General features: G+C 42.6%; 1 protein-coding gene across 9 annotated transcripts in view; it reads left to right on the top strand.

The window, feature by feature from the left end:
• Positions 1-3956: 3956 nt before the first annotated feature.
• The window catches only part of TPK1 (thiamin pyrophosphokinase 1), a 286829-nt gene continuing 264073 nt past the window's right edge, over positions 3957-26712 (top strand). For 6 of the 9 annotated variants that reach the window (XR_009728727.1, XR_009728726.1, XM_061375015.1 and 3 more), the window contains exon 1: positions 4698-4812. Coding sequence is in view for 5 of the 9 variants with exons in the window: in XM_061375015.1 (XP_061230999.1) it covers positions 4770-4812 (43 nt within the window). In the remaining 4 variants the exon portion in view is untranslated. Of the gene's footprint in view, positions 4147-4697; positions 4813-26712 lie in introns of those variants that run through there. The other 3 variants (XM_061375019.1, XM_061375018.1, XM_061375014.1) reach the window with 3 other exon arrangements.

Raw genomic sequence — 26712 nt, 5'->3', positions numbered from 1 at the left:
CTGCACAAATACTGGAATAGCTACCAGAATGAACCATCCCAGCCTGTTCCTTTTAGCACTGGTTTATTTTAATATAAAGTTACCCTGTGGAGAGAAGGAGAAAATATTCTTCACATATCTACACTGCATGAAACCTGACTGCCAGTCTTGTACAGACTGTTCTAGTTTACCAATAAAATTGGAATAGCAGGAAGAACAAATACCCATACTTTACAAGCAGCTTGTTTCAGAAGTCACCAAGAGGGACCTCTGAAGGTACTTGGGTAATTTTGAGTCTACCTACTTTCCAGTCAGAAGGCTTCAGATACACATTGCCAGTTACTGAAATCTGCCATAGTTTTTGAACAGTACCAAAAGTACTTTTCAGTCAAGCACAGAGATAGGATTCCTGTTTTGGGTGAAGGATGGCAAAAGGGAACGGACAAAAAATAAACCATTAGATGATGATGTCTGGCATTACCAGACCAACTTGCCTTTGGTCTAGGGAAGGGACATTATGCTGTAAATTCTAGAGACAGGTCCTATCATTTTGTTGGACAACATCCTTAAATACCTCTAGACCTTGCAGTCCCAACTAGATTGGGCGATTTCAAAGAAGGAAAAAAGTTCTAAAAGCAACTAATGCTACTATAAATTAGCCTCAGCAGTATACCTGACTATTGATCACCCTAGGGAAACACAGCAGACCCTGCAGGCTTTAGCCCTGTTGTATAAATCCCATTCAAATCCCCTTGCAATTCATGCTGACTTCCCTCTTCTTTCCTTGCCAAGTCTCAGAAGATGTTCTGAGTAAATAAAAGCTGCTGCCCTGCTAATAACCCTTCAACTCTTCCCATCTGATCAGTTTTAGTCATGCTGAAGTGCAGTGCTAGTCAAGTCATAACTATGCTCTATAGAAGCTGCTTCTATATGAATGACTGCTTCTCTGAATAGTTTTCCTAAAGAAGAGGAAGCTATCTGGAATCTGATAAGAATAATTTTTACATATATAAATATATATAAAATAATATATGTAAATGGCAGTTTCTGCATACACAGACCAGTCATCAAGTCTGTGCAAAATTAGTGGTGAATATTATCAGGTGAGAGGCATGACTGGCTGGCTGGTTACCAGAAGAGGTTAAAAAGTCTGAACACTCCCTCAACCTTTCCTGCAAATCAGTCAGGAACCTCTCTGTCAGACAGCCTCATCTGTCACTCAGGAGCTACATCTGCTTGCCTGTTTATTTTCTTACTTAGGGTTGAGGTCACCTGCCCTCCTTTTAGCTAATCAGAGGAGACAGCAGTAATCAAAGCACAAGACCAGTGCTCTTGGGATGTCTTTCTTGAATAGCCTCTCTGTGTGTTCTTCTGCAGACCTTGCAAAGTGATGTAGACATATACATTCAGAGGAAAAGAACAAGAGTTTGGTTTGGTTTGAGGTCCAGCTAGAGGAAAGAAATATTTCTGAATCTTATATGCTACCTGAAAAAACAGGCCTAATATTTAGCGAGGAATTTCCTCTGGGTGACAGGAAAGAAACTGTTGCTAGTTTTATTAGATGGTAGCTCTTCACAGGGAAATTCAACCGATGTCCTATCACAGAAGTGCAAAAAGCAGGTGAAAGTACTTCTTCAAAGAAGTACATCAGTCTCCTTATTGCTCATTGTCCTTAAGGGACTATCTGTAGGAGAGCATGCCAGGCTGGGTAGTTACTCATCTTGCCTTTCTGAAACTTCTTCTACTAGATACCTTTGTTAGGCTCTGCTAAACAGTATTAAACAGTTTCAGGCCCTGCCTTAGAGATCAGTGCATTTCAGCATCAACATTAGCTATTCCTGTGGAGATGACTCTTAAAAAGGGCTTTATAATGTGGATGAGACGTTTGTACCTGAGAGACAGGACAGTGAAAGCCAGAGATAAGGGAGAGAAAGCACACCTGACTTGTTTGCCCTTTGCCTAGTGGGGGGGGCTGGCAGTTTGCTGCACCTTGCAAACCCTTGAGCATCTTGAAAGGATTTAAAGGGTACCAGTGCCAGCCTGCTCTCTCAAGACTGACTTCTGTCTGTAATGCTATTGTTGTGATGAATCATGCATTGCCATGATTAGCAGAGAAAGGTGCAATTACTTTCTTGCAGTGGTGGCTGGTAAAGGACTGCCTGGAACTCCAGGCCTGGCAGAGATGGAAAAAGCATCTTGTCAGATATGAAGAGAGCAGAGATATGGAAATTACTGCATTTACAGAAAAAACAGTATGTTAAAAGGAGCAAAGCAGAAGATGAAAAAGGCTTGTAAATGAACACTATCCAGTAATAGGGCCCTGACTTGGATGGATCTTCCCCCTTAGTGGGTATGGCTGTTCTCATGCCTAAGAAGCCTCTCCTGCTTATCAGCAACTATTTATACCAGATGGTATGCCCCAAGAACAAATAAAACCAGGAAATTAGGGACACTTACAGATACTGAAGAAAAATAAGCTGTCCCGGAGAAGGTTTAATAGTTTTACCCAGTACTAGGAAAGTGCTTGGCAAAATTGAAAGAAAAAAAAGAGACAGCATGGAAGAAGAGACAGCTAAGAGGAGGAGAGCACAAACCAGCTGCATGGCAGTCCCCTTATGGCCTCTTCTTGAGAGGGAGGGCAAGCTGCTGCTTCCTGATGCTTGTTAACCTGCTTAAAGAATGATGCTGGGATGATATCAAAGTCCCTAACAGTGTTTGAAATTCAAGTTCTCAGTAGAAAGGGAAAACTTTCTAATGGCACAAAAGTGAAATAAAACACTTACTGTAGTGTAAATGACAGTTACCTCTTCATGTCCTTGATATATTTGCCTCTAATTTCTCTCATTGTGAAGACATGAACGCTTCTAACGCTTCTGGATTTGTCAGTCTTTGTAGAGCAAAGCTGCTTTTAGAGTATAATCTCTTCTATGTTGCAGGACACCTTATCCAAGAGGGCCAAAGCAAAGGCCTAGTGCTTGCACCATTCAGACCCAAGACATGCCTACAGCCATTATAGACTTTTGGTATCATGCAGGACAAACATGGCCCATCCTAACCCCACACGGGAGTCACTTAAATTCTGTTGATCTGTGAATCCCTGAGTGTGGACAGAGTAGCAGGCTGACATGTTGGTCCCTCTTCCCTCCCAGTTGACTGGAAATATTGACTATCACAGAACTATAGAGTCAACTGGGTTGGAAAAGACCTTGAAGATTGAGTTCAACAGGGCCTCCAGCACTAAACCAGATCACTGAAAGCCTTACCTACATCTTTTTTGAACACTTCCAGGGACAGTGATTCCACCACTTCCCTGGGCAGACTGCTCCAATGCCTGAGCACCCTTTGGGGAAGACATTTCTCCTAATATCCTAGTCTAAACTTCCCCTACTGCAGCTTGAGGCCGTTTCCTTTTTTTCCTGTCACTCATCACTTGGGAGCACAGACCAGCCCTCTTTTGGCTCCATCCTCCTGTCAGGCGGTTGTAGAGAGCGATAAGGTTCTCCCCAAGCCTTCTCTTCTCCAGACTAACCCCCCCAGGTCCCTTAGCCATTCCCCATCACACCTGTGCTGCAGGCCCTGCACCAGCTCCACTGCCCTCCTCTGACCCCACTCCAGCACCTCAATGTCTCTGTTGTAGTGAGGGACCCAGAACTGAACACAGGATTCGAGGTGTGGCCTCACTAGTGCCCAGCACAGAATAATCACTGCCCTGGCCCTGCTGGTCACACTACTGCTGATGCAGACCAGGGTGGTGGTGGCTTCTTGGCAGCCTGGACACAAGCTGCTCATGCTCAGCTGTGACAGTCAGCACCCGCAGGGCCTTTTCTACCACAGTGTCGTCTTCCAAACACCTCTAAACCGAGACCTCACCCTCCCGTCTTGTCCCACCCCAGGCTGCCTCTGCGAAGCACCCGCTCGGCGCCGCACCGCGGGGGGACCGGAGCCGCGGCCTCTGCTGCCCTCTGCTGTGGGGCCGGGCCGCGGAACAGCCTGTGGTGGCGGTGCGAGGGGAGCTCCGAGCACTGCAGCGTGGGGAACCGCGCTGGGTACGCTTGGTTTGGTTTCAGTTTCAATGCACCGAGAGCGATTAACCACTTTGGGATTGAGCGAGCCGTTCGTCACCGGCTCTCAAAGCAGAACACTTCCAGTCCCGACAGTGACTTCCAGGTATTTTTATTGATGGTGCCCACCGCTCCGCCCTAAGTAACCCCATCGCGCTCTAAATGTTCAATAAAAGGGAACTCAACGCGGCCGCTCTTTTAGAAGGCGAAAAAGCGAGCACACCACCGTCCTCCTCCAGTTGTACCTGCTCGTCATGGCCCCCTAAACGCCGCCGTAGCGAGCCGGCATTGCTCCAGTGCCAGAAACGTCCCCGAGGGGCAGCGGGAACCACAGCCCCAGGACGCAGAAGTGAAGGCCCGCACCTCGGTGCCCACACTGCCTGTGACCCATCCGCTCCCCCTCAGCACAGGCCCCGGCGCCAGCCGCCAATCAGCCGCTCCCCGTGCCCCGCCTGCCCGCCGCTGAATCCATCGCCGAGCAACGGATCGCGACGGCGATCGATTCTCTCGTCTTGCCTTTCACCCTCACACCCCCTCTTCCCGCCGGGTCAGACGCACCGCCCCGGGCGCGTGGCTGCAGGTGCCCTGCGGGAGCAGCAGTTCCTCAGGGAAGAAGAGACGGGATCACCGCTAATCCCCGTCCTCCCGCCTCTCTCTGTGTGTGTCCCTCATCTCCCCCGTTCCCGCCGCGCTGGCTCAGGGCTCTCCCCCGCCGCGAGCTGGGCGGACATGGAGCGCGCGTTTGCGCCGCTGGACTGCCTGCTGCCCGCCGGTACGGTACCACACACCGCCACCCGCCCGCCGTGAGGGGACGGGGGGAAGGAAGGGGAGGGCGGAGTGAGGCGGGGAGGCCCCTGTGACGCCGCCGAGGTGCAAAGACGCCCTCCCCTGTCGCCTGTGTGTGGTGGGTTTGGAGCTCTCCGGTCCAAGCGGTGTAACGTTGTGCCTGCGCAGCCGCTGACTCTCCGTAAGGGGCCGCCCTCCGGGTTGGGCCCGAGTCTGCCGCGCTTCGGTCGGGTTGTGTTTCATATACCGGTTTGTGATCATTTAAGCCCCTCTTGCTTCAAACTGGTATTTGGAATTTCACCCCCTTTGGGTTCAGTCAGTAGTTTTAGTGAGCTTGCCGTAGGTTTCTTGCGCTGTCAGTGAAGCGTATCCCTTGGCAAGGAGCCCTCGGTCTTTGGTGTGCTTTTCGCGTGCAGGGTTTTGCCGTGCCCGCAGAGACTGCTGCCTGGGCGCTTCTCCCTGCTTGCCTCTTCAGTTCTGCAAGGCTAAGCGTTAGAGCTTGTTTTGGGGTTTTTCTTGGGGTTTTCCCAAGCTGTTCTTGAGTGGTCTGTTTCTGTGTGTTATTTTGGAGACCTGAGAGCCAAGCGTTACTAATACATAGCATTAGCCTTGTCATCTCTGAAAACAGAGCACCTGCAATAAGCCCAGACACATCTGTTGCAAGGTCCTGCGCCTGGGTCGGGGCAGTCTAAAGCACAACTACAGGCTGGGTGGAGACTGGATTGAATGAGAGCAGCCCTGGGGAGGAGGACTTGGGAGTGTTGGTTAAGAAGCTCAACATAAACCAGCTTCAGTGTGTGTTTGAGCCCAAACCACCCACCCTCTACTCGTGTGCTAGGCTGCATCAAAAGGAGCGTGACCAGCAGGTCGAGGGAGGGGTTTTTCCCTCCTCTGCTCTCATGAGACCCATACTGCAGCTTTGGGGCAACAACACAAGTGGGACGTGGAGCTGCTGGGGTGAGTCCAGAGAACCCACGGAGATGCTGCGAGGGCTGGAGCAGCTCTGCTCTGGAGCCAGGCTGAGAGAGCTGGGCTGGTTCAGCCTGGAGAAGAGAAGGCTCCTTAAGGGGAGACCTTAGAACAGCTCCAGTGCCTAAATTAGGGGGCTGACAAGAAATCTGGAGAGGGACCTTTTTACAAGGGCATATACTGACATGGCAAGGGGAAATGGCTTTAAATTGACAGAGGGGAGATTGAGATTAGGTATTATGAAAGAAATGGTTAATGTGTGATGAGGCACTGGCACAGGCTGCCCAGAGAAGCTGTGGCTGCCCTATCCCTGGCAGTGTTCAAGGCCAGGTTGGACAGGACTTGGACCAACCTGCTCTAGTGGAAAGTGTCCCTGCCTGTGGCAGGGGGTTGGAACCAACTGAGCTTTAAGGTCCCTTCCAGCCCAAACCATTCTATGATTTTAGTAGCTTGTACACTGTTTGGAATAGGTACCTCTTATTCCCTATGTCGTTGCAGTATCTAATTCAGTACGTCGTGATTTGCTATTCAGTTATACCATTATAAACAGTAAATATTTCTATTTTTTTATAATATAATCTTTTTATAATATAATCTTTTTATAATATAATGACTTTAAAGCTGCATAAAAAAACATTTTGGCATAGTAGCTGAATTCTGACTTGCACTACTCTTTTCTGCTCTGTTCTGTCACTGCAACTTAAGCTGCCGTTGTGAGGTCTGTGTTGTTTATTCACTAGCAAGATCTGAAGGAAGGGAAGAGTTATAACAGAATGTATGCTTTTAACAGTTCAATATTTTTTTACAGCCAGCAGCCTAAGAACATGTTTAAACTCTTTCCTGTATATATATAATTTTTTTAATTGCATTTTGCTCTAATTTAAAAAATTTTTTTCAGGATGTGTTCAGAGCCAGAAATGTATATTTTACTCTCTGTGTGTATTTTGAGATGCATCATTGCTTTGGGTAGAAAGAAGGGGATGAGCACGGGGGTGAGATAATCGTAGGTGAGGTTTGATTTATTGCAGCATGATGTGTTCTTGTATGAAATGAGGACTAATTATTTATTAAGTATATACTAAGGTGAGACAAAAAATGTACCTTAAGAGTTTATCCCTGTGTAAGAGCCAGCATCACTATTTATATTCTAAGCCATTTGCTCTGATAGGCATTTGTATGATGTTAGGGTTACTGCACATCCCCAGTTCCCACCAGTTGTCTGTTTAGGTTCCCCCCCCCCCCCCCCCCTTTGGTTATGTCTGGTTGGAGGTGAAGATTTGGGTGTTTTTTCACAGTTTTCAAATGACTCACAGCCTTCTCAGACCAGAGGCTTCAGCTGAGTGTCAGGAAGCCTGCTTCATCTGAAAAAATGGCTGCTACAAGTACATGAGTTGACTTGGTTACACAGGATAGTGTGGCTATAAAATGCCAAGTGGTACTGCATCAGGATCCTTGTTGTCATTACAGACATTCATTACCAGCATTTCCAGTTGGTTTAGCCTGCTCAAAGTCTGAAAGGCTGATCAGATTTATTTGGCAAGTTGGTAGTTTAAAATCTGGTATCCTACTTGGGGAACTCAGAAATAACGGTTTTCAGAGTTGAGTGGGTGAAATGAGGCTCCCAAATTCTTCGTGAGGAATTATCAGCAGTTCCTTCATTTATTTGCTTCAGTGGGATATGTATGTAAGTGTCCAAATAATACAAAGCTGATTTGTGTAGAACATGATGCTCTGTAGAGGCTTGATGGGAGGTTTCAAAACAAACCCTTGTGAGGACATTGGAGTACTACAGGCCTTGTCTCCTTGCCTTCAATAGCATAAATGTGCAATAGCAATGTATATTATGTTTCTGGATGCTTTCTAAAGCATTCCCACCATAATGTGCAAACACAGTGGCACCTTATGGTGAGGAGAATGGGATAGATTTGTCAGCTATGTTTGGAGGTTATTAGTTATTTTACATTTCTTTTTGAAGGTGTTCAGAAGTGGTGCTGACATTTATGTGGAAAAGAATAAAACATAGGTTTGGAACCTAATATTAGGTACCTGAATTGTAATTTCGGGTCCATGTGCATTTTGGTAATTTTCGTCAGTGTAGTTAGGGCAAGTTCTTATTTAGATTGCACGTTTCCCTGTATTGCACCTGACTGAAGTCCAAGCAGTAGATATTTGAGAACTGCTGTGCTAACTAATGTGCTCAGGGACATTGAATATTATTCAGTCAAACAGCTGGAGCATAGTTGAAAATCACTGCGCTACAGTCAGAAACTGTGTTGATTTGCCTAATGTAGTTTAGAATGGGGAACAAGATAGAAGTTGAAGTGGGGTTAAGCTCTAAATATGAGTACTGCATATTGAAACAAATATATTCTTATTTTCTCGTGAAATGAAACTGTTAAGAAGTTTCACAGGGGTTCACCCTGAAGTCCTGTATGGTGCTATGAAAGGGTCAGGCAGAAGCTTCATAGGGTGAAGCTCTGACACAGCTGTTTTAGAAGGCTCGTAATGATATCACACTATGGGCCTGTGAATCATGACAAGAGTAGCTTTGTTTCTTCTGGAGTATCCTGCTATAGGCTAGACATTAACCTCCTGCTGTTTATACCCTTTTCTTGCACTCTCATTGCCTCCTGCTGATTGTCTCAGACTGTGCTGCAGGCATTTCTGCAGAGATACAAGTGTTTCTAATTTATTATTTTAATACTGTGAACTTTAGGTGTTGAGTGTGCTATGCTTGTGATGCTTGTGTGTGATTAACAGTGTAAGTCCTGTAGCATCCTCTAATAAAGTTGCCCTGGAATACCACTTGGGACTTTCAGAAGGGCAGAGTGCTGGTTTACTAAGATGTGTTTTCTCACAGCAATGTTTTACATTGTGTGCCATAGCATGGCCTGGATTCTCACTTACCTCCAGATATGTTTAATAATTCCTTGCCTTGCACAGTCCTTAAAGTGCAGCTCATGATTGGTTTTATCAAGTGAAGTGATGCAGAAGGAGGATGTCTTTCTCAGTTTATAATCCAACAGCTCTCAATATGAGTGTTGTGTCTTGTTGAGGTGGAGGGACTACAAAGAACCAGCAAATCTGGTTCTTCTGCTCTCTTCTGTGCCTTGCAGACGGTTTGTTGGAGCTGGGCTTCCTATGACTGACAGGGAGCCTGTGCTACCAGTGAGAGTTGATTCTGCCAGTCGCTATTCCTCTCTGCCCGAGCCCAAACACACTCCTGAACCGTGCTGCATCAAGAGCTAGTGATTAAGACACAGCCTGCTGAGAAGAGGGTGTGTAGCTTCATCCCACTGAAGCAAGGTCATCTATATGTCATGTGAAACAATGCCACACCAAATAGGACAAAGGACTTCAGAATTATGTGAAAATATATAGCTGTTCCTTTGTGCAAGGGGACTATAAAATTCTGCATTGAATTTAAAGTGAAGAGAACAAGAGGAAGTAACAATATGTTGTGAATGATCTTCCATCATTCTGCAGGCTTGATTGTCTCTTGTTTTACTTATGTCTTTTGCTGGCAGTGTTACTGGCAGTGTTACTGAGTGTAAGCAGGTTATCTCGGAGAGGATTCTATCGCCATACTCCTTTTTAAATGCTCGGGGCTTGAAGTTCTCTTTCTTCTAACACTAAGGATTGAAAATTATTTGTAAAATGGTGACATGTTTGCCACTCACTGAATGTCCTCCAGCCTAGTAGAAATGCCAAAACCCACCTAAATGCCCCTTCACTAGAGCTCTGTGTGGTCTCTGTGATGCATTATCTTGTTGTCTAATACCCAAAATTCCGTGGTAAAACCAGGACAGTCATAGGGTTAGGAAATGAACCTCATGGCCTCTGTAGGTGTTGAACATTAAATGCGTATGGAAATGGGTGCAGTCCCAGACTATTGGATAGCTCTGTAATTCTGCAGGTTTTGTGCTATTGCTGTTGTGTCAGACCAGTCAAGTTTTTGGGTGAATTAGATCACTCAAAAGCTGTGATTGAGTTCACCAAAGTTGAAAAATATTAGCAGGGGTATCAGTTCTTAAGACTACTTCAGCAGTTCCTCAGTGAAGTGAGCAAGCACTTCCACATGGCTATTACGCTGTTTTAATCTTTGAAATAGAAAGACCCAGGAGATGACAGTCTTGTTCAGCAGCATCCTGAATGACCCAGCAGCCTTTTTCAAGGACAGCACTGCTTGCTTCGTATGGTGAGAGGCCTAGAAAAGGTGGCCTAACCAAAGCTCATCCCCCCCTCCACCTGGTTGGCTAGCCGCAGCCAACGGGCATCTTCTGTTGCGGTCAATTAAAGACAAAGAGACAAAGGCATACACTTGCCTCCAAAGGTGTGTCCAGATTGACACTCGCATGTTGGAACATCAGAACCATTCTTGATACAGTGAACAGTGGGCATCCTGAGCACCGCTCTGCGCTAATTGCCCATGAATTGTCACGACTTAACATTGATATCGCTTCTCTCAGTGAAGTTTGCCTTCATGAGGAAGGTAGCCTCAAAGAACATGGTGCTGGCTATACACTCTACTGGTCAGGCAAACCCAAAACTGAAAGTCATCTTTCTGGAGTCAGCTTCATGATTAAAAACTCCATAGCCTCTAAACTTGAAAATTTGCCGATAGGTCATTCCGACCGTATTATCTCCTTACGTCTTCCACTACACAATAAGCAACACATTGTTCTTTTCAGCATATATGCTCCAACTCTGCAAGCTGACCCTGCAGAAAAAGAAAAATTCTACTCAGACCTGCGTCACCTCACTCAGAAAGTTCCTATAGAAGATAAGATCATAATCCTTGGTGACTTCAACGCCCAAGTAGGAAAGAACTTTGAAGCCTGGAAAGGAGTACTAGGCAAGCACGGCAATGATAACGTTGGCAGCTGCAATGATAACGGTCACCTCTTACTAGAGTTCTGTGCAGAGCAACAGCTTGCCGTCACCAACACTATCTTCCAGCAGAAAGACAGCTGGAAGACAACCTGGATGCATCCTCGGTCTAAACATTGGCACCTTATTGATTATGTTTTAGTGCACCAGAGAAATATTCGTGATGTCTGCCAGACCAGAGTGATGCCTAGTGCAGAATGCCAAACAGACCACCGCCTTGTGCGTTGCAAACTTAATTTCCACTTCAAGCCCAAACCTAAGAGGGGCGGCATTCCGAGGAGGAGGCTCAATGTTAATAATCTCCAAATAGCTGCAGTGAGGGACAGCTTTCAGGCTAACCTTCAAACTAGGCTTGAAGACCAACTTATAGATTTTTCTCCCGAAGCATTTTGGCAACATATCAAAAATAGCATCCTACAGTCCTTCGTAGAATCCATTGGGTTCTCCTCAAAGAAAAACAAAGACTGGTTTGACGATAGCAACCAGGAGGTCCAGGAATTGGTGACAAAAAAGAGATCTGCTCATGAAGCACACCTCGCTCAGCCACTCTGCCATGTAAGAAAAGCAGCCTTTCGTCTTGCATGTAGCAAACTCCAACAGAAACTTACAGACATCCAGAACAAGTGGTGGCTCAACCTAGCAGAAAAGACTCAACTATGTGCAGATTTGGGTGACCACAAAGGATTCTTTGAGGCTCTGAAGGCAGTGTATGGACCCACATTTCAGGTTCAAAGCCCCTTACTTAGTGCAGATGGACAAACGCTTCTTACAGATAAAATCTCCATCCTGAATCGTTGGTCTGAACATTTTCAAACCCTCTTTAGTGCAAATCGTGTAGTCCAAGGCGAAGGAATCCAGCACATTCTGCAACATCCGCTGAAAAACGAATTGGATTTAGCCGCTACCATGGGAGAGACTCTCAAGGCCATACAGCAGGTGAAAACTGGCAAGGCAGCTGGGGTTGACGGAGTCCCACCTGAAATATGGAAGCATGGAGGCCAAGCACTTCACGCTAAATTTCATGAGCTAGTTGTGTGCTGTTGGGAACAAGGCAAAATACCGTCAGACTTTCGTGACGCAATCATCGTCACTCTGTATAAGAAAAAAGGTGTCAAGTCAGACTGCTCAAGCTACCGTGGTATAACTCTGCTCTCCATTGCTGGTAAAATTCTTGCAAGAATACTATTGAACAGACTAGTACCTGCTATCGCAGAAGAACTTCTACCTGAAAGTCAGTGTGGTTTCAGGGCTAATAGAAGTACCACAGACATGGTATTTGTTCTCAGACAACTGCAAGAAAAGTGTAGAGAACAGAATAAGGGGTTATACGTAACTTTCGTTGACCTCACCAAAGCTTTTGACACTGTGAGCAGAAAAGGCCTGTGGCTGATCTTGGAACGATTAGGTTGTCCCCCCAAGTTCCTCAAAATGATTATTCTGTTACATGAGGATCAGCAAGGCCAAGTCAGGTATGGCGATGCACTCTCTGAGCCTTTCCCAATAACCAATGGTGTGAAACAAGGTTGCGTTCTCGCACCAACCTTATTCACAATCTTCTTCAGCATGATGCTCCAAAGGGCTACAGCAGACCTCGACGAACAAGACGGCATTTATATTCGATATCGTACTGATGGTAGCCTATTCAATCTAAGGCGACTGAAGGCCCACACTAAGACCCTAAACCATCTTGTCCGTGAACTGCTCTTTGCTGATGATGCCGCCCTTGTTGCCCACACAGAAGCAGCTCTGCAGCGTTTAACATCTTGCTTTGCGGAGGCGGCTGAGGTTTTTGGGCTGGAAGTCAGCTTGAAGAAGACAGTAGTCCTCTACCAACCTGCACCACAAGAAGATTATCGCCATCCCCACATTACCATTGGCGAGTCAGAGCTTAAGGCAGTTCAGCAGTTCAGCTGTCTGGGAAGCATCATTTCCTTGGATGCCACAATTGACAGAGATAGACTACAGAATAGCAAAGGCATATAGAGCCTTCGGAAAACTCCATAAAAGAGTCTGGTGCAATAAACACCTGAAGAAAAGTACAAAGATCAGTGTCTATAGAGCCATTGTATTGTCTACTCTTTTACATGGGTCTAAATCGTGGGTCATCTACCGTCACCACCTGCGACTCCTCGAACGCTTTCATCAGTGCTGCCTCCGTACAATTCTAAACATCCATTGGACTGACTATGTGTCTAATGTCACTGTCCTCGAACAGGCAGGGGTCACCAGCATCGAGGCCATATTGCTGAAATTGCAGCTGCGCTGGGCAGGGCACGTCTTTAGGATGAAAGATCACCACCTCCCCAAGATTGTGTTTTACGGTGAACAATCACTGGTAGCCGCAAGAGAGGTGCCCCAAAGAAGAGATATAAGGACTCCCTGAAACAATACCTTAGCCTTGGCCATACTGACTACCATCAGTGGTCCACCTTGGCCTCCAATCGGGAGACTTGGAGGCACACCATACATAATGCCGTTGGCTCCTTTGAGAGCTCACTAAGAACTAATCTTGAGGAGAAAAGACAGCACGGAAAGAATTGCGCCCCACCTGTACCACCCAAGGAGACCTTCTGCTGTGCTTTTTGTAGCCGGATTTGCCTGTCCCACATTGGCCTTCTTAGTCATCCGCGCGCTTGTAGTAAGCGTGGGTAAAAGCCCTTCCCAAATCTTCGTTCGTGAAGTCAAGCCATGAATGAGTGAGTGAATCTTTGAAATAGAAATGCATTTAAAATGCATTTTTTTTTACGGGAATGTGGCTGACCTGCTCCTGCTCTTCATTTCAAATAAGTAGTAACACCAATCATTTAGTTGAGTTACCTGGGATACCTTAGCTTGTTTTTGAAGTAGCTGTAAATATTCAGTCTTGGACCCTGCTGCTTGCTAATCTTTGTGCTAGGTCAACAGTCCTTCCGTGAGCATTACTGTATAGATTACATACAGGTGCACTTATGAATCAAGTATTACAGGGGGCAGTTAGCAGACATAATCATTATTAACCTCACCCATTTCTGTTAGATCTTTGTGTTTACACACTGAAAGCTTTTGGAGTTCTTTATGTTGTGAGGTGTTTTTTACTACTTTATGGAGGTATGTTATTTGAAATGGTGCAGCAATTTGAGCTAATAGGAAATGAAAATACATTTACTTATTTTTGTATGAACACACAGAGCCCCCTTTTGAAATAAGCTGACATCAAAGCCGGTTGCTGTTTGTGTGAATGGTGGATTCTTGTCTTGTGCACTGTCAGTGCACCAATAGTTGCTTATCTTGCAACCCCCCCAAGAGTATAAGCACGATAATGATGTCACTGGAGCTTCTGAGACAAAAACTTCCATTTGTTATTGCTTGCACAGATAGTACAGTGCTCTTACAGATTCCTGTTGGAACATTTTGTTATTTTCTCTCAGTTGTGGTTTTTAAGACCAGCTTGCTTACACTGAGTACACAGAGTTGTATGAGGAGTCACTTAGGTGTAGCAGGTTGAGCCTTGAAGCTAGGAGGTACATTACCTGGTACCCTGTAGCCTGTTTCTTTGGTGTGTTTGTGTTTTCCTCCTGTGATTTCACATCAGATAAGGAAGTGGGAAATACACTTATTCCAGATATCAAAATGTTCATGTTGCTTGGATCCAATTAAATGTGTGCAGGACAGCTGGAAACTGTTTAAACTTGTTGAAGAGCGAAATATTAATCTTAGAAGGTATAAGAAGTGAAGGAAAACAGTGGGCTTCCAGGTGTTAGTTTTGTTTTCTTTACTGCATTTCATTTACATGTCTGTGGTCAGCTCTTAAGATACTTTAGCAGTTTCACAACAGCTTTAACATGATGTGATATCTCAAATCTTTGTGTATGCATATATATGAAAGTTAGTCTTACTTTCAGGCAGTGGAAAACCAAAGAGACTTACTTTTTTTCCACTTTGTAAAGCTCATCCAACTCTGATTTATGGAGAAATTGAATAAGAAGCAAAGAAACGAAGCCCTTCATTTACACAGGAGGAAATGTAACACAAAGAAGTTTTAAGATTTTTCCGAATCCACAGTAACAAATCCCAGGCATACTTGTGGATTTGCTTTAGATTTGAACGTTCTGAGACATTAATCAAAGCGTGATCTATGTGGAAAATAGCAGTATCAAGAGTAAAACCTAAAATCAGAGTCTTAAAAAGGAAAAACAGACCCCAAATAAACTAAAAATAACCCCAAGCAAACAAACCACCTGGAAACAAGTAAAAGGGCTTGCAAGATTTCCCTTCACAAGTCAGTTCTCGGCAGCTTTTGCTTCTAGTGAGTTTTAGATTTGTTGTTATCTAAGGTATTAGGACCTTAAAGTAGCGTGTTGTTAATTAGTGCTTTGTCCAGGGAAATTACTAACTATAAATTTAAAAGATTTATTTATTTCTATGTGACATAATGACAATAATCTATGCCGGTCTCAATGCGCTGGTGTTGAAAAATGTGGATAAAAGGAGAGGAGGGGGAACACACCCCAAACCAAAAAGCAACCCACAACCAACCAACCAGTGCAACAAGCCAGTAACAGAGCTTATCAGTGCAAAATGTAGTAAATCAATGGGAGAGACCTCTGATGTATACACCTGGTTTTTGTTACATTAAAGAACATTTCCCATCCCTTCAGAGAGAGGGAAATTCACAGTGAGTTCAGCAAGATTAACTAATCTAATCTATTGCCAAATAATTTCAGGATTGAAAAGGACTGCCAGTTGTCTTTTCCACCCAAGTGACTATACCTGATCACAGCAAATGATAACTGGTTTGTAAGCTTTTTTGGCTTGCATCTATCTGTAATTTATAGCTGTGCTAGGTTACATATAAGTAATTAATGGAAACAGGTTCTCCTTTGCATCCAACTCTGACCTTAAACACGAGGAATATGATTAACAGTGTTTGTGTAGTACTGCCTTTGCATAATTAAAAAGAGAATTGAGAATTTGAAGGTGCTACAGGAACATTCAGTTAAATTTTATACACAGAGTACACACTGTAGCTCTTGGATTGCTTTTAAATTAAAGCCCTTGCTGTACATCCAATTGCAGTTGGAGCTGCTGGAAGGCTTTTCCTGTCATTTCCTAGCTTTGAATTGTATTTTGAATGGCAGTCGAATTTTGTCAGTGCCGGTGCTGATTCTTTGTAGCTCATGTTGTTGGATTGCCTGCCAGCCTTTCTTTCTGGCAGGACAGAAGCTGGAAGGATGCAAGTGTTTATCAGGCCAATTGAAATAAATGGGAAGCCAGCCAGTTGAATTCAGTAGGAACACAACCTGTCCCCTCACAATTAATTTATTTTGTAGTTGTGACTGCTGGTGTGGATTCTGCTTTGTTTTAGTGTGTTTTTTTTTTCTCTTTTACTTTAGCTCCTCTTTTTCCATCTATGCTTTCCTCATGATTATCCAGTCAGCGTTGTTCCTGGACAGCACAGCAATAAGAGTGGCATTCCATGATATTTATACATAGTTTTGACCAAATTGTTGAGTGGCTTTAGTGCTAAAAGCTATCTGTGTGTCTGACACCAAGAAGTTAGTTTTGCAGCAAAAGGAAAATACATTGATGCTACAAAGTACTGGGGTCTCAAGATTTCATCATCTGGAAAGGCTTTGACTTCTCTGACAGTGTCAGTAAAGGGTGTCTGTGGACCTGTTTGGAGGCACAGCAGAGGCAGAATGCTGCCTGTATCTTTTTTCTTCTTTTTCTGCCCACAAATATAATTCACAATTATGTAAGCTATGAAGGCATATATGAAAGATGAGTACTCTTCTGCTTCCATAGCAGAAGGGCACTAGTGTGTCAATGAAATCTTGTATGTATGTGTGGGATTTATTTCCTTTTATACTTAACAGCTGATTTGACTGTGACAATCAGAGCATTGAGGAGGAGCAGCAGCAGCAGCAGTTCTGGAAATAGATCCCTTATTTGAGAGTATGCTGCACTGCCACAAGGAGGGTTTTCTGGCAGCGATGACATGGGTAGAGTGTGTTGTAACACGGATGTGCTCTGTGCATCTCCTTTCACTGCAGCAGGCTGTTTTTCCTGCTGATGGAGTGTGAAGTTTGTGTGCAATTATCAGTCAGTGTCTGCTTTCCCTGGGGAGGACGGGGAGTGATGAGAGCTGGGTTGTGGCCTTGCAGTACCACTCAGTGGAGATGGCCATATGGTGTGGGAGAGAGGGTGCTTAGAAGGGGTGTCACAACAGATGTTTTATTGCATACTTGTTGCCAAAAGCTTTAAGTGTCAGCTAGCTCCAGTAAGGTAGTGTCAGAGCTGTCCTAGGGGTGCAGTTAAGGAGGAATGCTGTTTAGATAACACATAGTGTAGTTTATTGTTGGTATTGCAGTAGCTATGTTTTATCAGGCAGACAAAGGCATAACAAGACCCAGAGGTTGGATATAGGAGCCAGACAAATTCATACTGGAATTAGGTACAGGTTTTTTAACATGTGGAAGAATAACCAGCCATTTGAACCCTGTACCTAGAGAAAGGTGGATTCTTCATCAGTATAAAGGAGTTGCAAGTCATACTTAACTTGAAACAAGAATGAATTTCAGGCTGTCTTTTATACAAGAGGCTAAATTAGATTGTCACTGTGATCTGCTCTGGCCCGTGAATCTGTAAATCTAAAACATTGAGCCTATCACATGAGACACTACTTTTCCTTACTATTTAAGTAGCCAGGACAGACTGTGGGAAAAGAAAGGAATTGGTATATCCAGGGTACTGCAGTACGGAGTGTCAAGTGGATGGTCTCATGTCGCAAAGGAGGTCTTTGAGAATGGGAAGCTGATATCAGACCTCTTGCAATGTGGTTCATAAGTTCAGAGGACTCCACTTCCTCCTTATGTTTTGTTGTATGCTTTTAAAATAAAGAAAAACAAACCAAACAAACCCTGTAGTGCTTGGTTATGGCTCCTAGGCAGCAAGAACTTACTACAGTAAGAATATACTACACAGTGTGCTGAATTTAGTGCTGGGTACTGTGCGCTATCAAAAGCTTTAAAATTATTTCCATGGATTCTATCCTTATTTATCAATAAATATTATAATTGTGAATCCCACAAGGAAGAAAAGGCTTAAATTTAGACAGCAGAGTGAATAGTTATGCTGAACTTACACGACATTATACCCAACTATTCTGTTTCTCACCCAGATTTATATTTGCTGAATACATTTGCTGAAATAAATAGCCAGTTTCCTTTGAGAACAGAGTTGGAACTGAATAAATGTAAGGCATCAGAGTACTAACAAAGGAACTGAAGTCTGAAATAATGCAGTCGTACAGCCCAAATAATGTAAATTAGAACAGCGGAGAGGAAATCTAAATTTAGGAATGCAGAGGAAGAGCTAGTGATGTTTTGTGAGAGTTTATAGATTTTGTAGTCTGATCCTTTGTTGTTTAATCTTCTCTTCTCCCAATGGGAAATACATATGGAAAATACACATCTTGTGATAGAATCAGTAGGTAAAAAGAATTTTGTTACTTTTCTCGAGTGGAGGAGCCTATCAAAGGAGGAGCATTTAGGAAGGAAAGCCTGCTGTTCTATTCAGTGGAAGACCCTATGCAGCTGATAGTCTATCCGTACAAAAGAATTGTCCCATTCATAGCTTCCCCAAGAGCATATGTAACAGATCTTGGAAACAGGCACTGGTTCTGTTGCAGCTGGTTAAGAAATGAATTTCAGCTGCAGCAAAGAAGGCTCAGGTTAGATATTAGGGGGGAAAAAAGTACAGATAGCAGGAGAAAGCACTGGAATACATTTTTTGAGAAGATGTAGTCCCTGTCACTTCATCTACCCTTTCCTTTGTCAGGGGTAGATGAAGAGGAATTATGTAGAGACCTGATTCTACTTGGGGGCAGAGGAAAGGACTAGATGTACAAAACCTAGATGTGCAAAAGCATAGGAGATTGTGATGTGCATATATTTATGCACACACATATATATATCATGTATCTAGAGGCAATGAAGGACAGGCCATTTCTGCAGACTTACTCAGGTAATTATGCTAGATTCAATTGGGCTGTTCAGACAAGCAGGACTTAGTCTTGTGGTTTGAAGTTTACGTTCTGTAAATTACTGCTGCTTTCTTTTGCAGTAATGATACTTATTCATACATGATTTTTAGCAAAAACACAGCTGACATTTGAAGTACAGAAGTATGGGAAAAGGGGTGTGAGGAATGAAAGTCCATAAAGTCCGAAATAAGGAGTGAAAACTGTGTGTAGCAATTGGTGTGAATTTGACAGACAGGAATCTGTCTCTGTGATCTGCTTTCATCAGTTTCCATACTGCTGCTAATTGTCATTTTGGTTCCTAGAGGTTTCAAAGCGATTACCTTGGAAACAAATCTGGACACTTACAAGTCCTCTTATTCCATTAGTTTTTACAGGTGATGTTTTGTATTAATAAGTGTCTCCCAGAGACTGTTACAGGAGTTTCTAGAATCAGCTTTTTCCTGATGTCCAAAAGGGAATTTAGATTTTTCAAGAAACTTCTTTTCAGAAAATAGCTCCTATCTCTCTCCCCCTGTATCCCCAACTCGGAATATGCATTTGTGAGAGTAAAAATCAGCAAGAGAATGCATCTACAAAGAGTTTCTCTATTGTTTACCCTATGTTATACTGATAGAATTAATCTTTTTAATTGTCGTGCGTGTCACTATAGCGACAAAGCCTGTTGCCAGTGTAATTTATACAGTCATTATTATTTCCAGTGAGAAAGTATGCACCAAATTACATGATACCTGGTGATTCGAGGTACATCAGTTATGGAATCTGTGTGCAACTGCTGCGTTGGCAGATGGCTGAGGTCAATATCGGCTCTCTGATCAGCTTTACAAATCAGAATCGGTGGCAGCATTGTCAAAACATGTCAGCACTTCAAGGGTGGCATGCAGCAGACCAGTGGCTCTGCAACACATCTTGGCACACAAGCTGGGGCTTGGAAACAAATGGAATTCTTGTGATATACCTGTGGGTAGTTTTTACTTTGGTTGGGGGGGGGGAGTGTTAATTGCTTTATACTTGAAGCTTTAGCTACTACTAACCTAGAAGACTGTAGCACTTAGGAAAAGGATGTGGCACTGAGATGTTTTCCCTGGTATATTGCATTAAGAAGCAGCTGTGCTTGTATTATTTTGATGGTCCTGAATACGCATGTCCAATTCCAGTGCTCGGTAGTTAATAACTGTTTCATAGAAATAAGGTACATCACAATGGTAAGGAAGCAGAGGAGGAGGCTAGGGAAGAGTGTTTTCTGGACTGCTATATCATAAATTGCTGAATAGTCTGGAGCGGCAAAAAATGTGGGTGATTTCCCTAGGGAAGGAAATAAGGGGTTTGAATCTAGTAGTTATTCTGCTGCCACTCACAGTAGACTGTGACTGTAGAGGGTGCAGAAGATAATGTCGTAAAACGGAGGAAAGAACTGGAGCAAGATGCAGGAGCAAATGCAGGTTGTTTCTAAATGATATGCTGGCTTGAATTTACTTAATGGATGCCAAAACACATTCTTTTTAGTTAGAGAAGACAATGCCCTGCCTGAGGGGACAAAGACAACATTTTGTTCTTTAGAGGCATAAAACTAGTTTTCCTAATTATTCCTGACATTTTGTCATTCATGCTATGAGCTTCCTTAGAGAATAGAAGTAAATAGCCAGTCTCCTGTGAGAGAGAAAACATGAACTGAATGAATTTAAGGGTTGAAATTTGCTAGCATTGGCACCAAACCCTAAAATGATGTTGGAGTTGCAGAATAAGACGGTGGAGAGCAGTGTGAGTTACTGTGGTACTTCTCAGAGGCAGAGTAAGCATTTCTAAGTATGACACAGAAGAGTCTAAATTAGGAATGCATTTATATGCAGCTTTATACTTCTGAAGTTTAAGTAGAAGGCTGAACTCGGCATGTGTTATTCCTGTATTGTTTTAGCATCCTGAAGTCCTCGCAGGATGTCTGTGGTAGAGGAGGTAGATGACAAAATGCTCTTCAAGCCTGGAACACTCTGAAGTCTCACCTTGCACAGAGAAACCCCCATGGCTGAATGGAGCACTTTCTGGGGTCCCACTCCACATGGAGGTAACCAGAGCCTGTGCAGATGTATAGCTTGTAAGACTGGCAGCCAAAAAAGCCAGCAGCTAAAAAGCTGTTTTCATGAGAAAAGCAAAGAGAGGAGGCTCTTTTGAGTTGAGGATTCTACCGCCTCCCTTGTGATACAGTGCTAAATGCAATGTGTCTTTTCAAGTGACCTTTATCTTAACTTTAATCTTTCTTAGCCTCTTTGGGGAAGTTGTATTATGTGAACGTCTTCCATGTATATAAATTTACTTTTCCATCCTTTAGCACCTTTTACTCTTTTCAGATGGCTATTAATGTTATTACATTAATAATACTGTTATGAACAGGACTGGCTTTTGGGGCATTTAAAACTTTACTATACTAGAACGGTACTCGTACCATTTGTGTCAATAAAATTCTGTCAATCACAGGTAAAAATGGGATTCAAGAGGCTGAGAGTAGGAAAACCAGTTTCCCTGTATTGAAAGCCATGAGTTTTAAATAATAAGTATTTTTCTTGTTAGAGGTTTAGGTGCTGCGAGAAGATGTGTGAGAGCACCTGTAGCATCTTTTGAAGGTTGAGATACCCAGTCCTTTTAGAATGAGGCAGCCTAGGTGGAAATAATTGGAAAACAGCCTTGAAGGTTTCTGTGCCTATTTGAGTGTGAATGGATGTATGTCAGACCTAATTAGGTCTACTGAGGAAAACATAAATGTCAATCGCTTTTTACCAAATGCAGCCAGCTACTTCTGAGATTGTGAATGGGGTCCAGTGAGCACACAGCCTGCTTAATGTCACCTTTCTAGCGTATGTCTTTTAGTTCTGTCCCCTGTGATGTATGGCATTTGATTTTTCTTGAAAACAGAATGAGACAGATGGAAACTAGGGTTGCCATTCTAGTGCTTCCTTAGCTAATATGTCCAAAAGAGCAGACATAGCTTCACTAATTCAGAACATTTAATGAAAATGGTGGTTATTTTACCTTCCCGTATTTCACAGGGTTTAATCAGTTAGATCATGAAGCTCTATTTATTGGAAACTTGATAACCCCTTCAGTGTTTTGTCTAACCTGCTTTTTGTTCTATAGCTATGACTTCATCAAATCCTATTGGAAGTATGAAATGTACATCTGTTTTCAACAGCGATTATATGTGAACGGATCTTTCCTGCTTAGTTACATTAGGGTATGCCTATTGTGAGTACTCATATCTTCTTTCTTGGTAAGTGATATACTGCTGGCTTTTCAGGGCCATCATGAACTCTGTCTTTCAAATATTTCCTCTGTGGGTGGCAGCTTTAGAAATGTTTGTAAAATTCCAGCTATGTGCTCTTGTAGTTTGTTAGAAAAGGGTAAGTTTACCCAGGGATCCCTTAAGAGTATGCTAGGAGTAAAAGGGTATTGTCTATAAGTAGCATCACTGAGTCAGTAGAGGCTGATATTGTGCTGGAGAGGAAGGAATGTACCTTGCTTTTAAATTTGTTTGGGGAATTTGGAGACAAGTGGCAGTTTAATATTGTTCACATGAGAAAGTTTATTTAAAGCACGAGCTGTGCTGTGTAAGTAAACTTTTACAAATCCCTTTATGGACTCTGTTTTGTGATGTGAAAGCAGCTTACTCAGTTGAACTTAAACGTGTTCCTAAGAAAAAGAACTTCAACAAACTAAAGTAAGCCTAGTGGGAGTTGAAACAAGAGTGTCCATGCAGTTTTTTGTCAAATATAATTAAGTTGGTTGAAAATCATACCTTGCAGATATCTATACAGCATTTTCTTGGAGACAGCGTCTCCTGCTGGGAGTGGAGGGGTGAAAGGCAAGACTTTCAGCTCCCGCTGCTAGCATTCATACCATTGAAATCAGTGGAAAAATCATATTCACTCTCATTTTGGCCCTGGTTTGAATAGTGGAGTGAAACTTTGGAAACTTCACATTTATGGCTTGAAACTAGCAGACTTATGATTTGAGAAACTGACTTCTTTCAGTGTTTGTCTTTAAGGCGATCAAGAGATCCCCTGAAATACGTTTTGTGCCTTGCAATGCTTAGAAAAGTGCGTGTGTCTCAACAAAGATGTGGTCAGTGCATGCAGCACCAGATGGTCCTGGAGCTTTGTCCATAAATCATGCGTCTGCGTTTAGAGTTTAGTATAAGTTGGGTCAATTTTAGCCTCATTTTCTTGCAAAATGATCAGGGTTGGTTTTTTTCTTTACATTCACAGCAAGTTAATCAAAAAGACATTTGAAATTTAACAAGTTCTGCAGTCCTTTAATTCTTACAGAAGCAAAAGAGTGTAGATTCCCCTGTTACACTGTAGTAAAGCAGATGTGATCCTTAAAGGGATTTCTTTGCAAGTGCTTCTCCTGGAGTATTTGCTAGAGGTACTCAAGCTGTTCATTGATTATTATGTTTGCTGTGATTTGAATGAATGTATAACTCCAATTAAGTGTCATGGGATATATGCTTAAACCATTATGTGTTGTAACATTAGTATCTTTACAATTGTTTGGTTATTAGCAATGAATTCTTTCTTTGGAAGTGGTGCCTACAATGGTGTGCTGCAGGCAGCTCCAGAATGAGCAGAGAGGACTGTTACTTCATGGCAGTGCTCCTGGTACAGAGTGGTGTGCTGATAAAGCAATACTCTTTTGACAACTTCTTATTGTGTCTTTGTGTGTCACTGCTCTGTATTGGGAAAGCATTTCCAGCTGCCTCAGGATTCTGGACCTACTGGTTAGCATCCTGTCAGTGGTCATGGAATTGTGGCAATTTGTGCGGAATTCTGATCAGCAAGGTCATTGTCACACTTCTGAAGCCTTCTGACTTCCAAAATCCTGTGCAGACCTGGTCATTGTAACATACAGAAAAAGTGTATAGCCTGGGAAATCAGAATTCAAAAGCTGCATGCTGAAAATCCATGTTCCTTTTCTCTTGAGCACTCTGTTCAGCAATTCATTATTAAGCAATTGTATTTTATATGACATTACAGGTTGACGTATGCAGACGTTATGCAGGCAATGGCCCAACTTGTTCTAAGGCTAAATTAGCAAGGGATGCTCCTAAGTAATGGGAGAGGGTAGCGTTATTTCTTTGCATTGCATGTTCTACAGTTAGGAAACTTTGTTTTTAGGATGTCCTGTTTTTCTATTTTATTTTATTTTTTCTCCTCATTTCTGGAAATTTTCCTGACTCCACATTGTCTCATTATATTTTTCTGAGCACAATGAATACTCACTCTTATAGGAATGGCTTATTAAAAACAAAATTTAAACCTCTATTTGCATTGAAATATGTCCTGAAAGGTGCAGCCTTCAAGCTAGTTGAAATTAATATGTAGGCTGTCATCACATAAAGGTGAGATGACTGCCATAAACACTGAGTAGTAAATAATGGAATGCAGACTGCTTAACTGCCAATGTGTGTTTTTGGTATTGTGGCACCAGGTAAATTTGAAGAGATTTTAAAGGATAATATATAGTGAGTTTGAGGTTTTCACAAATGTGGGGTGGTTTAACTAAGAATTGAAAATTCAAATGGCTCACACAGAGCCTTTAGGCTGAAATTGCTGCAGGACATCTGTGATGAAAACACTGCCAAGAAGTCAATATTGATGTAGGGGAGCCAGCAGCAAAGGGTAAGGACAGCATCATCTGATAGTCATGAGTGGGATTGTCCAGAAGCAGTAGGATGAGGGGGTAATCAGAGGATCTTGAGAGTTTTGGAAGAGGAGAAATGAGAAGGAAATAACTTGGAACATGTTGGCATTGCTGACCAGTCTTGAGACCATTCAATCCTCTGGTTCTCTTGCAAAAGCCCTGCTGAACCAAGGGGCCTGAATTGTTTATGTGCAGTCCGACTGGTGATGGCATTGAGTAGGAAAGTCTGGTTATAGTGTAAAATGCCTTGGCGAGTATAAATCCCCTGTTATTCCATTAGGTTATGTGAGTTACATTAGTAGTGTAAGCTGATTTGGATCTGGCACCTGTCATGCTTCTATAGTATCAGAAAAATATTTTCTACAGCAATACACGCTCATAGCTTGTACTATTGTACAGCCTACTGTTTTTCCAGCACTCACTCATTGTAATTGTGTTCTTGCCTTTTAGTTTTGTATCTGGTACCCATATAATCTCCTTTTATTCTTAAAAAAAGCAGACCAATCCATGCCTGAAGGAGGATGGATCTTTTTGTTTCAGCATGTGCAAGCCACCCTCCCCCCCCAACAATAAACTGCCGTCCATTCAGGTTCTCTATAGGTGCTGTGTGTTTGAACACACTGGTTTGGATTTTGAGTCTGTGAACTCTGGCCTTCTGTCTTGTTTGATTTTTGTTTTCATAGTCGTGTCTTAATTTTCATTTCATTTTTAATTAGCTTCATTATATTTGATGGCAAAATGTTTGCTTTATCTTCAGTGTTAATAGTCTAATTGTTTCTCTTGCCTTAAGTAATATCTTGTTGACTTTATAAGCCATCTTTTCCACATCATCTACAGAATTAATTTCCTGTGCACGTAGCTGTGTTGTCTGCAGCATCTTCCCCAAACTTTCTCAATTAGCATTTTTATTGTTGTATTGGATTTTTTCAGTTAGAATTAAGCTGTGAAGACAGTTGATAAAAATTAGTATTATTAGTTGGTGATCTTTTCAGACATCACTAAAAATCTGTGTATTCCCCATTGTACAACAGCTTAGGGGTTTAGAGGTGATATAGGTCTTTCTAAAAAGAAAACAAACCCAAAACCCCCACAAAGCAAACCTAAGGAGCCAACTACCCTGCAATAATTGAGTGCTATTTTCTGAATCCAAATTAAAATTGTCAATAACTTTTCATGTGCGAACAACAGATGTCGGTGGTGGTTTTACTGAAGGTGGTGCATGTAGTGCTTGTTTCCCATAGTGTTTTATTGCTATTTTCTGTTGGTTACATTCATCAGAAAGAATTGGGCCTTGTAGACAGCAAACAGATGCTGCAAGCAGGTATGTTTTAGCTCTTGGAATACTCTTTAAGTATTCTCTTTCATTGTAGTCATGTAGAGAAATATAATGAATGGTGGACTATGACATCACCCTTGTCTGTCTTTATATCTTTAATGGGTATGGTGTTCTGTTCTTAGTGTGCATGCAGGTTGTGTCTTAGATCATGACTTACTTCTTAGTTTTCAGCTTCCAGTCATTTATTTTGGCAGTATGCCACCAAGGTCACCTGTGATATTGGAAGACTGGAGGCCCTATCACCTGGTAGATCCAAAGCAGCAGGTTGTCTGCCCCCACTCCTATAAAAGGGCTGTTGTACTCACTGTCTGTAGCTTTCAGAAGAGTAAGTGAGATGAGCACTTGTATTCACTGACACTTTGTGCCTTTCCTGCAGGTCAGGGGTTGAGAGAAGATACTGTCCTGAAAAATTATGCAGCTTTCTGAAAGACATCTTTGTCCTAAATTAGCACAAGAAGATTTCTCAGAGAAGTCCCTAAATCTTAGCTAGGATCAACCAAAGCATTTTCATTTAAATTATCTTAAAGTATTTTATTTCAGATGTGACTGTTGAAGTTCATGCTTTAATAGTGAGAATTCTCTCCCAGTGACATATCTCACTTGCAAACTGATGAGCTGGGATAGCTTAGCAGCTTCAGAGAATTTAGAAACAAGCATGTTTACCAAACCTCATCGTTCCTGTGACAAATTTGTTTTACTAATGAGTATTTATCTTGAGACAAAAAGATGTTTGCTCAAAAAAATTCTAGTTTCCTCTATCTGCTGCATCTTTTTTCTTCTGTAAATGCAGAGCCTGGTGCTACCTGGTAAAATACGCTTACTTCTTAGAGAGATATTTTCATTCCAGTGTGCTTTAAATTTAATGTCTGCTTGTATTTCTTTGGAAGCAAACAAAAAACCTGACAGTCAAGGAAAAAGCAATCCTAAAAATAATACAACCCTTATGCAAAGTCCAAGACAGCAGTAGTTTATACCCAGAC

This window comes from Neopsephotus bourkii, unplaced genomic scaffold (genome assembly GCF_033783945.1).
Source record: "Neopsephotus bourkii isolate Nb327-2 ecotype Australia unplaced genomic scaffold, CSIRO-AGI_Nbou_v1 NB_1655, whole genome shotgun sequence".
NCBI lineage: Eukaryota > Metazoa > Chordata > Aves > Psittaciformes > Psittacidae > Neopsephotus > Neopsephotus bourkii.
This window is presented reverse-complemented; position numbering and strand designations above follow the sequence as displayed.